This window comes from Hydra viridissima, unplaced genomic scaffold (genome assembly GCF_058129835.1).
Source record: "Hydra viridissima isolate aposymbiotic clone 2 unplaced genomic scaffold, HvirCarnegie_v1 scaffold_10, whole genome shotgun sequence".
Classification (NCBI taxonomy): domain Eukaryota; kingdom Metazoa; phylum Cnidaria; class Hydrozoa; order Anthoathecata; family Hydridae; genus Hydra; species Hydra viridissima.
The window spans coordinates 4,304,866-4,322,500 of NW_028324309.1; the positions used below are offsets into that span (position 1 = coordinate 4,304,866).

The 17,635-nt window shown below is 29.0% G+C and overlaps 2 protein-coding genes and 1 pseudogene across 3 annotated transcripts in view; 2 read left to right on the forward strand and 1 right to left on the reverse strand.

The window, feature by feature from the left end:
• The first annotated feature begins 240 nt into the window (after positions 1-240).
• Positions 241-11,982, forward strand: LOC145193314 (uncharacterized). The gene is made up of 12 exons (XM_090099689.1): positions 241-607; positions 1,315-1,568; positions 3,486-3,594; positions 6,569-6,814; positions 7,263-7,498; positions 7,655-7,772; positions 7,885-7,919; positions 8,161-8,258; positions 8,415-8,442; positions 10,805-10,847; positions 11,024-11,067; positions 11,468-11,982. The coding sequence occupies exons 1-12, from the start codon at positions 376-378 to the stop codon at positions 11,756-11,758; spliced, it is 1,734 nt and encodes a 577-aa protein (XP_089955815.1). The 5' UTR covers positions 241-375; the 3' UTR covers positions 11,759-11,982.
• Positions 11,983-12,155: 173 nt separating this feature from the next.
• Positions 12,156-17,635, reverse strand: part of LOC149882721 (charged multivesicular body protein 1a-like) — an 8,155-nt gene continuing 2,675 nt past the window's right edge. Inside the window, exons 3-9 of the mRNA XM_090099701.1 lie at positions 14,412-14,489; positions 13,729-13,875; positions 13,005-13,073; positions 12,865-12,924; positions 12,720-12,773; positions 12,501-12,643; positions 12,156-12,378 (exon numbers count right to left, since the gene is read on the reverse strand). Of these exons, the coding sequence (XP_089955827.1) occupies positions 12,357-12,378; positions 12,501-12,643; positions 12,720-12,773; positions 12,865-12,924; positions 13,005-13,073; positions 13,729-13,875; positions 14,412-14,489 (573 nt within the window). The 3' untranslated portion in view covers positions 12,156-12,356. The remainder of the gene's footprint in view (positions 12,379-12,500; positions 12,644-12,719; positions 12,774-12,864; positions 12,925-13,004; positions 13,074-13,728; positions 13,876-14,411; positions 14,490-17,635) is intronic.
• LOC145183678 (uncharacterized) lies at positions 15,418-17,605 on the forward strand (annotated as a pseudogene). The gene is made up of 2 exons (XR_016444704.1): positions 15,418-15,866; positions 16,115-17,605. The product of XR_016444704.1 is annotated as an uncharacterized LOC145183678 (transcript).

A 17,635-nucleotide genomic window follows, 5' to 3' on the forward strand; every position in this document is an offset into this window, starting at 1 on the left:
AACGCTTTTGACTAAAGAACTAAATGATTTTCGCTTCGCATATTTTTGGTTTTATACCAATAACTTAATTTAGATAACTAATTTGACTTCTTTAACTTGTAAAAAAGTTTTTATAAAAACAAAATGACTTTATCGGTACAACGGATTTGTGAATCGGCTAAAAATCTAAAATCATATCAAAGTATTTTGAACCTAGTTGTGAAAAATCGACACCGGAACACAAAACATTTATGTGTAGATTCAATAGGATGTCGACGCATTATTTTTTAAACATTTTAACGAAGAACGAATTAAATTTAAATGATTTTCAAATTTATATCAGTAACTTAAATTTCAAGTGATTGGTTTGTTTGTTGATTCTAAAGAAATTAACCGATGAACAGTGAAAATCTTTTTATTTACATGTCCTATGTGCTTTTTCTCTCGATCGTGGTCCAAACTCACTTAGCTTTCAAAGTGACACGTCTCATAGACGGTGACCTTGTCGAGGGAGTTTTTCAAGGAAATGTTAGCACTCGGTATAAATGTGAAGGACAAGGCACATTTTACTCCCGCGTGAACTTTGAGGAGGCAAAATGTCATGTTGGTTTTGGAGATTTTTTGTTCGGTAAGAAATATATATTCCTACAAAAAAAAATAATTTTTGTGTTAATAAGAAATTTTCAACCTGGTGCTAACTTTAAAAACAGAATCTATTAACAACTATATAGGACGAATAATTGCAGCGAAAGAACTCTTTATTTGCGTATTTCATTCCATTTTGAAGTAGTGAAATAGTGAAAAGTTTGTCTAAAGTTCATAAAAATCGTTAGAAGTTGTGATTATACGCTACTATATACCCTAATCTTGTTAGCATGCATACATACATACATACATACATACATACATACATACATACATACATACATACATACATACATACATACATACATACATACATACATACATACATACATACATACATACATACATACATACATACATACATACATACATACATACATACATACATACATACATACATACATACATACATACATACATACATACATACATACATACATACATACATACATACATACATACATACATACATACATACATACATACATACATACATACATACATACATACATACATACATACATACATACATACATACATACATACATACATACATACATACATACATACATACATACATACATACATACATATATATATATATACATGTTATATACGCCTTAACTTCAGAAGAGCTTTTATATAATGGTTTTTATATGATGGTTATTTAATTATTTTTTATCGACGTAGAAAACCTTCATTTTTCTGAAACATTCTACAGCGTTTACCTCGGAAATAAAAGCAATGAAACAGAATGGGTTATGCCGAAGTCATATTTAAAAACGGAAAATCGTCTTCAAAATGCATATCTTCCTTTTATTGCTAGTAATTTTACCAAGTTAACTGTAATCGAAAGATTTTTATTCGACCATTGGGTTGAGCAAGACATTAAGCCTTTTTATTTAACCGCAAATGGATCAAAGATGGAAAATATTCTAATCAAGGTAAGATCTGAAATCTAAATGGGCTGATTATTGAGACATGTTAAAGTTGTGTGCATTGCTTAAACAATCCTTGGTATTTTACTTTTCTTGGCGCGCGATATGTTTCTTCCCTATTTTCTTTATGAATAACAAATCTTTTTTTCGTTATTAACAAATAATATATTCTCCACTTTACACTATATAAAAAAAACTGTTTCTTCTGTTCCTTCTTTTGTCGTTTATCATGTAACCAACTATAAATCTCCCTACCCTAAATGCCCACCCGTATATCCCTTATGAATATAACTTGTCTTCCCCACTTAAAACAATTTTCGTAGCTTTCTCAAAACCTTCTCGTAACCTATCAGGTTTTCTCTCCACTTCTCTCCACTTCTCTCCACTTCTCTCCACTTCTCTCCACTTCTCTCCACTTCTCTCCACTTCTCTCCACTTCTCTCCACTTCTTTTTTTTTCATTGAATTGACTGTAGTTGATGGAGATGAAGCGGAAAAAGATACTGTTAGTATTGATGACAGAAATTCATATCTTAAGAAACAATTGACCTATAAACTTATAGAGTTTAAGGAAGTGTTTTCAAAGGAACTATCTTTACTCTTAATATATCAAAACCAGATATTTTCATTAAATTTTGTTGATGGAAATTGTTTTGAAAATTGTTCATAATTGTCATCAACTATTTATTTTTATGCGAGTCTTAACAACTTACTTTACCTATTGTAGTTTAGCAAAGAACTAACTTTCATTTTCCGTCGATGAGTGGATTTTTTTCAGGGGAGAGTGGGGAGCAGTTGAACAACTTTTTTATTCCAAATAAATTCAATTTTTTATAAGTAAAATGTTGCTCTTAAATTGAATTCTAACAGGTACTTTAGAAAAAAAGTTGTATTGAATTGAAAAAATATACTTTTTTTAGCTAACAGTCTTTTACAAGTACGAAAAAAAAAAGCATTCAACTGTGGCCCGTGGCTTAACATTGAATGGGGCATGATTGAACATTGCTTTTATGACTAATTCATATTGTAAGAACTCTTTAACAACTAAAGAAATAATATAGTATAATTCAATAAAGTGCGATTTGTCATTTTACGGTTACTAGTGTTTTAGCAAGAACTGATAAACATGCAGACTGAAACGAAGTAGTTGACAGAACTATTGTATTAACTGTAAACAAAAAGCAAACAAAAATCTGTTTTACCTAGCTTTGCGGACTTGTTTAGAACAACTGTTTTCCTCTTTAGAGATCTTTTCTATGTATCGCTATTATCGCTATAGTTTATTTGTTATTTTGTAGTTTATTTTGTAGTTTATTTTACAGGAAACTCTACGATTAAACAGGAAAAAAAAAACTTTTTTTAAAAGAACACTTACTTAAAAGTCATTTACCTCAAAATACTCACTGACTTTAAATTACCCATTAGCTCTATAAAACATTTTGCTCCTGACATGTCGTACTACGTTATGCGCTCAAGTGTACCGAATCATCTTTATTTAATAGTACCCCACTAGGTATCAGCCTGGTAGAGCACATTAATACTGGCAGTGAATCAAATTAAGCTAAAATAAATACAAAACTTAGAGTAACAAATTAATTAGTCTAGTAATAAAAACCAAAGAAACGCTGATGTATCAAAGCACTAACCAGATGTGGAGTTCGTAGTTGACTACGAGCAACAAAATCTTTTTAATGATTTTTTTTTTCCATTTTTTATTTAACAAAGTACAAGATGAGAGTAACTAAATAATATATTCACAAGTAATTATAGATTCAAAGATATATATATTTTTTGACCAGGGATAGCTTTGTTTAGTTCTGTACAGAGTTTAACTGTACCTCACCCTCCCCTAAATACTTAAAAATAAGATTTTTATGTATAAATTACTTTTTGTATAGTTATCAATATATATTTTTTTATGCAGCCAGAAAAAATATCAACTTTAAACTTAGAGGGGGAGCTATTACGATTCAAACTTCAATCGGGAGAAAAGAACTACATTTTCTTGATAAAATTTTGTGGAGAGAAACTGCGTAAGTTAAACATTCGTTTATCAAACCAAAACCAAAAACAGATCACGGTTTGCAAGTTTGAGACATTGATGAGACATCCTATAAAAATATTTTTAAAGGGTGATTGTACACATCAGTAGGAACACGTTAAAAGGAATTATGAAATCCTGCATAAGAATCCCCGTGATTTATTCCAACATAAATTTTTTCCTTATATTTCTCATGAAAGTAAAGTTAGACGCCTTCTTTTCAGTACCTACACTTTGTTTCTTGCAAAATTTTATAAAAAAAAAGTTATAGAGAATTTCAAATAAAACTCAGTTTTTTTTTGTTTATTCTCAATTTTAACTTGTTTAAAAAAAATTATTTTTCTAATTTCTATAAAAATCAATTGCACAAAGCATAGCTTTGACTTCTTTTATAGAAGTTAATTTTATAAAAACAAAGTTCCTGTTTAGCTTTTCATTTCATAAATACTTTAAAGCATCTTTTCTACGACTATTTTGATAGAAATTTGCGATTTAGACCCTTCCAGTTTCAGTCACAACAAAGGTCCATGCGGCATTTAATTACATTTTGCAGTTCTACACGATGACACATTTGAGCAGTCGGTTTGTATAACTTAGGTGTGTAGGATTTCGTTTGTATCTGTCCCAGAATCCCTTGAAATTTGAATAAAAACTTTTTTAGCCTGTTTACTGAAGAGCCCCAAGCCTTTTTTTTCATTTTGATGAATTTAGAGATGTAATGAAATGCCGCATGGACCTTTGTTGTGACTGAAATTGGAAGGGCAACACAATTTTTGCTTGAACTTCGAAACCTTGACTTCAAAGTCAGAGTCCAAATTTGTGCCAAAAAATGCTTTGAAAACATTTTCAAACTGTTTAAGTGTTTGAATGAAACCGAGAGCTTGTATAAAATATTCTCTTTTGAAGATTTTAAGTAACTTGTTTATTTCTCTCAGAAACTTCATGCAGTTATTTCTATTGAAATAACAACCATGAGCTGGGGTGTGTAGTGCTGTTAGCCATTCTTTAGCTATCGGCCATAGATCACAGAGGTTCTTATACAAGTGGTTGACTACTCCAAGGAGTAAATGGAATTCTATTGAAGGAATTGCTTCAAGCAAAGGTTTTTGGTAAGGAAACTCAAGCATTGTATGGTGCTGTTAAAGTTTTTCGATTTTCCCACATCTCCATCAAAACTCATGAACTGCCTCCAAATATAAGTTGGTGACCACAATTCTGAAGGTTTAAGGATCAAACATTACATCAGTAACATTTCTGCTTGCTGCAGTAGGACTGAATACCACAAAAGGTATTTGCAAGCTTAAAGTCACAAATGATAACCAAAGAATCTGTTTGACATTTCTCTTAAATTTGGATCAGCTTAAGGACAGCTTTTACATTCTGTTAATTTTCTGGAATGTCTTATGAGAATCATATCAGAATTTACTCTTTTATACTTGTTAACTTTTGTAATTCCAGAAAGTTCTAGAGCATTTAATGACGTTAGGAATTTAATAGTTTTAATAATTTTTACCAACAAGAATTGTAAATATGCGTTTGCGGTGATTTATGACGGTTTGTGGAAGGATATTTTAGGAAAAGCATAGGGTATATAGGAAGGAGAAAATTTGTAAAAAGGAGAGTTTTTAGTTAGGAAAGAAGATTATTGCTATTGATTGATTTGTTGATTACGAGAAAAACTACAACTTTCTTGTTTGTCTCTATAATTTATTAATTATACTTGTTAACAACTTGATGTTTTTCTCAAAGGACTGTGAGGTGGAGATTCGCTCTCTTTCATATTAGTTTTGGTAAAGCTAACTTTAAGGAAAGACCCTTCTCCATTTATTTCTAATTTTAAAATGGAGTCCGTGAACTTCCTAAATGCCAGGAAAAAAATCACTGAGATTGCTGATGCTACAACAATAATCAACTTGGCGTTTCTAACTGCTGTCAGACAACCTAACAGTGATTACTGTGAAGCGATCAGTAAACTTCTCACCCCATTGTTAGAAAGCACAATGTTCTGTTGAGTTTGTACGATGTTTTGTGTAAATAGGGGTTCTTTGAAAAGTTGCTGCGCTGCAGAGGGTTCTAAAAATTAAAGCCATGTTTTGAATCTTTAAATCAAAGAAAAAACGAAAAAATAAATTGTTCATAATTGTTGTTAAAATAAAACTCACCTCTTCTTATTGGCAAATGTTTGATAATGATTTATAAACATTTTGCACAACGTTTTTCTAGAGTTTGGTGCTTTGGGTGTTAAAGCTGATACTTTACAAAGTAGATGCTTTTTTTTTCCCTTTGAGTTTTCAATTGAGCAAATTAAATTATCACGTATCGATGATGAACTTGTTTAAAGGGTTGATTGAAATTGCAGCAAAGTTGTAGAGTTTGACCATAACTGTCGTTTTACCTTCATTTAGCTTTCCAAGTTGAAAGGTAGATGCAGACGGCCGAAGGGACTCTGTTATCCTTGAAGTTCAAATCACTTTTTACATGTAATAATCTGTCAGTTCCTGATCACCCTTCTTCATTTTTTTGTGATGAATAAAATTCTTTTGATCAAAATAGTAAATTTTACCTTGAATAGAACGGTATTGCCTTTTGCCGAGGAAAAAAAGTTTGTTTTCGTTATTTTTTCAAAAAGTTACAATACCGTGCAACTCTACTCCAAAGGTCAATTTTTTATATCAAAAGTAAACCAATTTTTTACGCTTTTTAAGAACAACTTTTTATATTTTAAGATATCGCCCCTCATGAGGGTTTTTTAGGATGTTTCATTGATATTAGGGTCCTAAATTTATAAACCGTGAGATTTTGGATTTTATGACACTTTTATGATAACATTTAAATTTAAGGAATTTATAAAATATCATTAAATTTTATTTATCATATATTTTTTGGCATGAAGGTAAAATATTATTTAAATTATATAAAATTATATAAAAATTATAAATTATAAAAATTATATAAAAATTATTTAGATGAGCAAGTTGTACCAATAGAACCTATCAAATTGCAAAGCTATACAACTGACCTTGTTCAAGTGAGTAGAAGCTCGTCTGGTGATAAGTTTTCATTTACTGGTATGGATTGTACGACCTATGGCGCATTTAAACTAGAGAACAATAGTTGTCAGTGTAGCAACTCTGGAACGTTCCTTACTATTCTTGGCATTCAACGCTGCTATGGATTTGACGAAATAAATTCAGTCTTTAGCAAAAATTTCTGTAAGTAAAACGTTTAAGTATGCTAAGTATATATAAGAATTATTATATATATAATAATTATTGTGTAAAAGAATTATTATATATGTATAAGAATTCGTATATTTATATAATATTCCTTTTATATAGAATAATTCGTATTTATAAAATTATTATTGTATATATAATATAATACATGTAATAACAATGTTTTTCAGATGATTTCCTTTTTCGTATTTTCATTCCGCATTTTATCTTTTAAAGTATTTTCAATTTTAAAACAATAGTTAACTTTAAATCAACAGTTAAAACAATAGTTTGACTTATTTCTTCTTTTAATTACAAAACCATGGTGCTTTGTACCTAAAAGATAGACGTTTACCAAGGTTACCATGTTACTAAGGATAAACAATGTTCTATGAAAAAAAGGATACGTAATGGAAAATTTTTTCTTTATTTTCTTGACTACCAGCTCAATTACTTACCGTTCAAAATACTGGAAACGTTTTTTTCTTTCAATGGAAGTTGAACTCATCGCAGTTGGAGTCCGTGCCTTTAGTTAATTTTAACAACATCAAACTAACCAATGAATCATGTGTCAGCCTTTTTAACCAAACCAATTTCATCTATAAAAACGGCTACATTGATTCGACAAACTATTCAACGCTATATATTACTGCTAATATATCTGACGGTGTTTATTTACAGGTATGTAATATCTTTTACAAACTTTATTTGTTTTTTTAGAATGAGTCTTTAAAAGCAAAACTGTTATTTCAAAAAGTTGAAGTTCTTGATTTTGTTATTATTTAAAGTACTCATCAAATTTAAGGCATTTGCTTACACTTTTTACAAAATTTTCAGTTAATAATCGATAAGGAGGCTCTTCAAGGTCAACTATTAAAAGGAGAATTTAATTGCCGAAAATCTAACCGCGATTTATCATTTGCATACTTCATCAAGTTTGAAGGAACACGTGAATGTACGAAGCTAAATTTCTAAATAATTATCTACGAATGAGCTGTAAATAATTCATGAATAAAAGAATAATTTACAAATAAAAGATCACAAACGAACTCTTTTTCATTTTTTAGTTCAAATTCAAAACACAGTGCCTAGTTCAACTAAGGTAATTTATTTTAAAATGCTAGCATATTTTTATACTATAGTTTTATAATTATGTCCGTAACTTCTTAACTATTCTTTGAAACCAAAATAAGTAACAAAGTGACGAATGAGTAACCATGGAAACCATGAGTAACAAATGACCAATGAGTAACAAAGAAAAAACAAGAAAAGTATCAGTTTAAAGTTTCTTTTGTTTTTTTCTTTCGTTCTGCTTAAATTTTTTTTTTTTTTCTTTCATGTAGGTGAGTTCTACTAAAATGAAAGTTGTTGTAATTGCTTCCGTGGTCGGCATTTTTGCATTTCTATTGGTTGCAATAGTTCCTCTTTTCTTATATTTTAGGTGAATGTTTAATTTTTTCGTCTGATTTTAGGTTCTCAACCTTTCGATTGATTTAAACTTTGAGTTTATTTTGTGCTCGCCACAATTTGCAAGCAGCAGATAATGATTATTTAATGCTAACATGATAACGATAACTTTGCATTTATTAATTTTTAGACGACGCCACAGACAGGAACCAATAAAGGTGCAGTTTTAAAGTATATTTTCAAGGGAATCTTGCGATTGGGTAAATCTTGTATATAAAATATGCATTCAAAGCCAGAATAACTTTATTAACTTAATTCCTAATCTTAAGTAGGGGAACACGGGGCAAGATGACGAACGTTTTGAAAAGCACTTATATCTTATTCAATAACTGTTCCAATAAGTAAAACTTTATCAAAAAGTGGAAAACAAATTATTATGCGTCACAAATGTATAAAAAAAAAACCATATAAAGATTAAAAATAGCCTGGAAAAAACTCATTAACCAAAGTTACCTCAAATTATCATCTTGCCCCGTATGCGGGGCAAGATGGCGGCTTTAAAAAAAAGTAAATTCCATTATACCATTACCTTCTCAAATAACACGATATCATAAATTCTAATTAATAAGATATGTAATACAAACGGTTATGTAATTTTTTCAACAATTAAACTATATATTTATATGGGGCTATGCAAAAAAAAAGTCTACTAATCAGTTCATAGCAAATTCCAATACAACAATACAAAGCAAATGTCAAACAAAACATTTTAATGCATAATAAAGCAATGTAATAATAACTAAGCTACACAAAAGTTATTACATTACAGGTTTATGGTAAAACATGTACTTCGGCGAAATGACAAACGAGTCATCTTGCCCCGTTTATCTTGCCCCTAAGCTACTTAATCTTTAAAATGACTCAGAACTCTACATAAATAAGTTATCATAGCTTAATACTACTTGTATGGCTTCCAAATTGAACAAACTGAATGAGAAATTCTTGCTTACCTTTGGCTGGTGTTGTAATGATGAAATAAATCTAATACAAGTAGATAAATTTTTTTTTCCCTTAATATAGGAAAAACCTTTTTAATAATTTTCTTTGATTCCGAAAATAATATTTATAAAAAAAAGTATAAATAAATCTAGTAGATGTAATCTACTTCCCTCTTAGCTACAGTCAGATTTCATATTTAGTTGAGTTTTGAAGATAACAATATAATTTCATCTTGTCCCATTCGTCATCTTACCCCATGTTCCCCTACTTTTTATAAGAAATTAGACTAACTCATGTTTCGTGGGCCAAAAAAAAAATCTAATTTAAATAGGTTAAGAGTTTCTTTATATATACACTACCGTCCATAACAATTCAAATGACACTACTCTTTAATGTTTTCAATCTTTTACCTAAATGAGGGGAAAAATTAAAAAAGAAAATCACACGAAATATATCCTCTATTACTAATAAATAAAATTACATGAATAATAATTACTAATAATTAAAATTACATGAATATTAAATTAATACATTAATCGAGTTAATCAATGACTTGCTCTTATCGATGATCGCCACCTTTAGCGGCAATGACTTATTCTTATCGATGATCGCCACTTTTAGCGACAATACATGTTCGCGGCATTCTGCGTAAAGAACTTTTTAGTTTTTAAGTCTTTTTTTTTATGTCACTTATTTTTAAAGTTTTTCCCTCATATCTTTTTCATATTTGGGTATTTTTTACATTTTTTACACTTTTATCGAATTCATCCCAAAAAATTTCGGAAAAAAGCGGAAAGGTCGGATGATAGAGGAGGCCGAATCATACTTTCAATTATTTTATCATTTTCTAATTCAATTACATAACACCTACAAAGTTTTGAGGAATGCTTTGGGTCATTACCTTCTTAATTATCCGACTTCCGGATAACATGGAATGATTATTTAAAATGCCCAAATACACTTCTTTCATTATTATTCTGACTATTTTAACAATATCACCTGTATTATTACCACTAAAACAACTCACCATACTTTATAGTTGACACCACACACTGTTTCATAATCTGTTCAGTTTTCTTCGAAAAAATACTCTTCCCTTTAAACAAAAAGTCAGTCTAATGAACACGCGTCCAGTCATCAACAGTATATTTTTCATGATGTCTTTTCTTATTTTGAGGCCGAAGAAGTGGTCTCTATGCGGCTATCCTACAACCAAGCCCTGCTTCCATCGATTGCCTCTTCACTGTCGTTACAGATATTCGATCTTTTTTTACTATTTATAATTTTTGAAGGAGTTAATAGCCATATACTAGTGATAGCAATTCTTTTGCTTTCAGCAAGAGGTAATTCTCTGACGTCATGATCGTTTCCGATTGAGTACACTTCTTGTTTCTTCCTTCTTTTTTATAATATTCGTTGAAGTAGAAATTTCCAATTTTTTTGTAATTTGTCCTGGAATTACTGTTTCTCTCGCTGCATCCTCTATCGTTAATAACAGCACCTGTATAACATTATCTGCTGTTCAGTTTGCATAAGAAAATTTCGGTGGAAAAACATTAAATGTCATTGTTTATTATTTAGACAATAACTGCAAATAGACATTTATCAAAGAGCGCGTTCTCCGGTATGTTTTCGTTCTTAACATATTTAAAAATTTTTTTGACATTTTGAAACTGCTTACACTGAAATTATTTTCGACATTTTTTAACTAAAATTAAAAAGCATCGAAGATAATTTCAGTGTGAAAAATTTAAAAAGCTTTTTTAAAAATGTTGTTTTAATAGCTATGACCTTTTTTAGAGCCGACCTCTGAGGAAAGAGTGAAAGTGTTGGAAGTTATGGAGGTGAACAAAACCTTTTCTTTTCACTATTTTCTTTATAAAAAAAAAAATTCTCCGTCCAATAGACAGAGAACAGCTCCGTTAATCCATTTACTATTAATAAAGTATTAACAAAGATAATAAATGTTAATAATGATAAATACTTGAGTCTTAGTTAAAAGGTGTTAAATTACATTAAAAAAGTGTGCAGCATGAAAAACATCGAAACGGTGTTAACACAGTTTTGGTGTATTTCATGCTGCACACCTTGAAAAACTCGTATTATCAAACCTTTATTAAAACTACTTTTAAGTTAGCATAATATTTAAACTAGATAATATATATAATTCCTCTGCGTGTAAAACCCTTCCTTTGTATATCTGAAAAAAATGATCGTTTAAAAAAATTTACGTATTACTTTCAGGACAAGTTTCGTTCGAAAGCCAAACAAAGCCTCCTTTATGTCATCCCAAGTATTTTAACATCCGAGAATAAACCACCCGTTCCACTGTCGCCTCGGCCGACTAAAGATCATACCCCTAACTTAATATCATATTCAACAGGTTTGAATAACGATTTATACGAGCATCAAGAAGATAGTTACGTGTTGCCACAGAACGAAAACAAAATTTACGATGACGACACTTACATGAGTTTTAGAGCAGATGACGTTTACCAAAGTGTCAATGAATCTCCATATGACGTAAGTATGTAGCAATATTATGGTAATTATGGATGGCGAATGGAATCAATTATTTGAAAGATATTCCACATTCAACAAAAACGTAGAAAATAGAAACTGAGTTTTCGGAGTCGAAAATCTGATCAAAAAAAAACAAGCAAGAAACTTCCCTCTGTATCAAATACTGAAATATTTATTTTATATATAATATTATAAGGTTGTAATTGATGCTATTTAGACGTTTGTAAAGATGAAAATAGACGAGTTATCAGCTTAACAACTATCAAAAATATTAATACAAACTTCTACCTCCAAACTCACTGTAAACTCCAAAACTCTTATTTGATTTTCACCATCTCTGAATATTTTTTTAAACTCTTAATCTTTAACAAATTTCGCCTCTGTTTTAAATAGCAAAACGACAAAAAAAAACAGTTTTCTCTTTATTTCGTTTAGAAAAAAAATGTGATAATAAAGCTCTCAATCCATATCAAAAGTTTTAAAAAAACTGTTTTAAACTGCATAACTAGCTACAGTAGATAAATAGGCGAGACTTTCCTACAAATTGATTCGCTATGAATTGCAAAAAAACAAAAACAAATCACGGAGTTAGCATGAAATTTTCTGATAATCAATTTCTTAAAGCTGCCAACCTGAAAAAAAATTAAAGAAGTAAAGTTTAAAAACTTATGCCAACTGAAACAAATTTTCATTTGATTGCAGAGGAAGAGAAGAGGAAAAAAAAAAAAAATGCAAAAATTGAACAAAATCAAACTTTTTATCAAGTTCTGATTCTCTGCTTGGCTTCGCGGTTGTAGCAACAGATTGGAGTGATGAAGTTCCAGGGTTAAGTTCAGCCAACGCATCAATCAGTTCTAAACCATTTTCTTCAGCGACTTGAAGAATAAGCATATCCACCTAAATTGATAAATTTTTAAACACGTTTACCACATGCTGACCAATTTAAAAGCATTATTTACAAAAATAGTTTTACCTGGTTTTGAGGAGTCGACAAAGTCATCGCATCACTTATTGTGTTATCCAAAACCTAAGGGAGATAAACAAAAAAATGAAAAAAAAAAAATTAAGTTTTTTTTTCTTCGTGATTTCATTTTTATCTTATTTAATGAACCACTTACTGATGAATGCACATCCAAATGTTCAGATTGAGTTTCAAACTTTTCCATGATGGCTGACACCTAGATCAAGTAAACACTAAACTTTTGTTTATTCATTACAAATAAAGATATGAAACATGTATATAGGACAATCAACACACTTTTTCTAGGTCCATTGAAGCTAATGCTTTATCTAACCCTTTGACAACTGTTCCCATGCTCTTTGTTAGCTGAACAAAAAAAAAAAAATTTAAGATTTTTTTAAAATAAGATAAAAAAGCTATTAAATAAAAAAAAAGAAGCTATTTAAATACAGGTTTAAACATGCTTACATTTTTTAATTACAAATATTTTAGGAACTTTATATAAATTTTTTGAAAAATGCTTTTTTCTTGATTATTAAGTTTCCTTTTAAATTACAATAAAATTAAATAAATTAAATTAAATTAAAATAAATTAAATTAAATAAAACTTTTGAAAAATGTTTTTAAATTACAGCCATTTCAGAAACTTTTAATAAAACTTTGGAAAAATGTTTTTAAATTACAGCCATTTCAGAAACTTTTAATAAAACTTTGGAAAAATGTTTTTAAATTACAGCCATTTCAGAAACTTTTAATAAAACTTTTGAAAAATGTTTTTAAATTACAGCCATTTCAGAAACTTTTAATAAAACTTTGGAAAAATGTTTTTAAATTACAGCCATTTCAGAAACTTTCATTAAAACTTTGGAAAAATGTTTTTTTCTTGATTTTCAAGTTTCCTTTTAAAAAAACTTTGCTTTATTAGATGCATGTTACACCAACAAAAAAGTGAAAAAATTTATACAAATTTTGTTTCAAAAGATTTGGTTTAATAAGATAAATGAATAAAAAATCAGCGTACACTTTTCATCATAATCCCAGACTGTACTCTAGATCGAACACCATCAATACGAGATGCCATGCGCAAGTAGTTCAATGACTCACTCTTTTTGCGTATTGCATTTTCAGCATAAATTTTTGCTCCATCTACATTTTTCTGCTGTAATGCCTGTAAAAAGTATTAAAGATAAAAAAAGAATTAGAAAAAAGTATAGAGAAGGATGTTTTCTTATGATAGAAGTATAATAGATATTTTTTTTATGGTAAAAAGTGTAAAGGCGGATGTCTTCTTATGGCAGTAGGAAACAAAGTGGATTTTAATGCAAATTAAAACTAAACCATTTTTCAGAAAAAGATTTTTTTTTACAATATTGCAACAAACAGTAATTAGTATAAATTTATATAGATTGCACTTATTTGAATTGAAAAATGTTACTTTTATTTGTAACTTTTCATAGCTGATCATCAAAGAATGGTTTTTAAATCTGATTGTTTTATATTAATATGAAATAAGAAAAACCATGTGACTTGATCCAGAGCTCTTCATTTTTATACAAATAACTTTAGAAATATAGATTAACCTGAAATAATATTTTACTTTATTTTCAAATAATGGAATGCTTAAACTTTTAAAGCAGCAATTTTCCAACATTTAAATTTATTTTCTTCTTAGTTGACCAAAAAACAAATTGAAGATTTTCTTACCTTTTTGATTTTTCCTTCTTCAATTTTTTGCTCTTTTTCACATTTCTTTGACGCTCTTTCCAGCTGTTTTGCAGCAAACTTAAAACAGAAGTTTTTACATATTCCATTTTATCCATTTAAAGTCATTTGAAGCCATTTGTCAATCAAGCATACTAACTTTAACTTTATGGCATTTAAAACCATTAAAAAAAAACTTACTAAACTTTTGCTACACCTCAAAATGAGAATCCAAAACAAAATAGAAGCCTTTAATCAAACTTTTTTAAATAATTCAACATTTAAAAACCAACAAGCAACAGCAAAAAAAAAGTGGCATTCTACCTAAGATCTTGTAAATCACCCTTCTTACATATAAAGCTTAACTTAAATGTCAGTTTAAAATCAAGGATATTGGGAACCATGTAAATATTACCAGGTCATAATGCACTATTTAAACTGCAGTCTTTGATGAATAGTACTATAACATGCAGTGGCCAACATTACATACACTTAAGTAATGAGTGCAAATCTAGCAGTAATACTATACTGAAAAAATTATAGAAACTTTAAGAAAAAGTAAATTAAGAAAAAAAATTTAAGAGACTTATACAGGGTAAAACAAACTTTGTCTGCAAACAAATTAAATATATATATATATATATATATATATATATATATATATATATATATATATATATATATATATATATATATATATATATATATATATATATATATATATATATGAAGACCACATGGGTAAAACCACAGATGTCCACTTTTTGAAAATTTTGAGTTTTAGATATTTTTATGATATTCTAGTACTAAGCTATTTTAATTTAAAAATCCATAACAAAAAAACTATGTTATGAGGTTCGATGGTCATTTTAAAAAAAGGGCAACTTTGACACAACCACTGTTGTCCAATGTTTACTTGGTTAAAAACCAGTTGTCCATGTTATTTATAACTAAACCAATAATAATAAAATAATAAGTCACGTGACCAACATTTATCATTAAAGAAAATATGGAGGCAGATAATCTAAACAACCCTACAGTTTCAGAAAAACCTAAAAAAAAAGGCAGTCAATGGAAGAAAAAGAGAGTTTACTCGAGATCTGAGATTTAAAAATCATGTTATAGGAATACCATGTAACTGTGTTACTCTGAAGTGTTTTGAAGTTACAACAGAAGATGACAGAATAAAAGTTATATCATATTTCAACTTGAAAACAAAGGATGAGCAGGATTTGTATATTTCTTCTCTTATATCTGTTCATAACATTAAGCGTCAACGAAGCAGAAATTTGATAATTGAACAATCTAAATTTCATAGCTATTCGTATAAGTACCACCTGATCATTGTTAGAGATAAGAGTTCTACAAAAGTATGTGTGTGTATCAAAGCATTTATATCTATATTTGGTTTAACTGAAAATCGTGTAAGGCGAATCAAAGAAGTTCTTTCAGCCACAGGTATGTAAAAGTAAATTGTAATATATATATATATATATATATATATATATATATATATATATATATATATATATATATATATATATATATATATATATATATATATATATATATTGTATACATCTTTATAAACAATGGAAAAATAAAACAATGTTGTTATTAAGAATTTTTTTATTAAGAATTTTTTTTTTAATGACACAAACTTTGTTTTGTCATGTTATTTCAATTACTTTCTTTTCAATCATTAGGTCTACCTTGTAAAGACATGAGAGGACGTCATAAAAACCAAAAGCATGCTTTTTCTGTTGAAAACATTGATATGATAATGCAGCATATCAAGTCATTTCGAGGACAATCTTCTCATTATGCTAGAACAAAATCTACCAGACTTTACCTTCCAGAAGACTTAAATATTTTTAAAATGTACTGCATGTTTAAAGAAAAGTATCCTTTAGAAAAGTGTTCCTATGAAAGTTATGGTAAAATTTTTAATTCAAAGTTTAACATTTCATTTGGATATCCTAGAAAGGACACCTGTTCATTTTGTGATTTAACAAAGAAAAAAATAGTTGCAACAGATTGTCAAGTACCTATTGACTCTCTTGCTGCTAATAATTTGTTAAGAAACAAAAATGCTTTGAATGGATCTCTTGAACTTCACTAGAGAAAAGCTGAAATGTTTTACCAAAGAAAAAGAACTGCACGTTTACAAGCTCAGCAAACTTTAGAATGTGCAGCAATCTGCTTTGATTTTCTAAAAAAATCTGAAATACCCAAACATTTCAACTCAAGATGTATACTACTCCAGGCAACTGTCATTTTACTCTTTCAACATTCACATACTTTCTACTCAAAAAGTATATTTTTATTGCTATGATGAAACTGTAGGCAACAAAGGCTCTGATGATGTATGTTCTATGCTTCATGATTTTTTTAATTGTCATTTGCCTAAAAATGTAAAGCATATCAAATTGTTTTGTGATTCCTGTGCAGGACAAAATAAAAACTGGACAGTTTTGCGTTTCTTTTACTATCTAGTTCATAAGATAGAAAGGTTTGACAGCATAACAGTTTCATATCCTATTAGAGGTCATTCCTACATGGAATGTGACAGAGATATGGCTATTATTAATCAAAAGTTTCCAGCAGAAACACCAGAGGATTGGAGAAGTGTTTTCCAGGCATCTCGCAAAAAACCAGAGCCATTCAAGATTATAAATATGACACAAGAAAAGTTTCTGAAGTTTACAGAGTTTTTAAAGCCAAGCTTTTTAGTTGTTTGTCCATTTAAGACACATTCACTCAGAGAAGTTTAAATATCAAAGGCTAATTCTGACTTAATTATGTATAGGGAAAACTGGAGTGGTATATTTAGTTCTATGCGTGTTACATCCCGTAGGTCTAGATCATGTTCTGGTTCAATAAGAGGGAGAAGATTGACCCGATCTAAACATGTCTTTGAAGTGCCTGATAAGCCAAAACAAGCATACATAGCCCCTTTGCCACTTTCTTTTGAAAAATTCAAAGATTTATTAAAACTAAAAAAATTTATAAGTGAACAAAATAAGTCTTTCTATGATCACTTGCCAGTTGATAACCTACTTGTCCAGGAATCAGAACCAGAGCAAATCTCTGACTCAGAGTAAGAGAATGTCAAAAAATATTGTAAAACTATTTAGAAAACATATATCTATATATTTGTAAAATATTTTGTTGAAAATATAAATAACATTTATTTTTATTAAGGGTTTTTTCTCAATGGAGTGTTT

What these genes read in the sequence shown, in the direction of transcription:
- LOC145193314 (XM_090099689.1), top strand. Translation starts at nt 376, where the DNA reads ATGAACAGTGAAAATCTTTTTATTTACATGTCCTATGTGCTTTTTCTC. An exon ending in ATTTTGTGGAGAGAAACTGC is followed by an intron (nt 3,595 to 6,568) that starts GTAAGTTAAACA and finishes AAAATTATTTAG; the next exon opens with ATGAGCAAGTTGTACCAATA. An exon ending in CCTCTTTTCTTATATTTTAG is followed by an intron (nt 8,259 to 8,414) that starts GTGAATGTTTAA and finishes ATTAATTTTTAG; the next exon opens with ACGACGCCACAGACAGGAAC.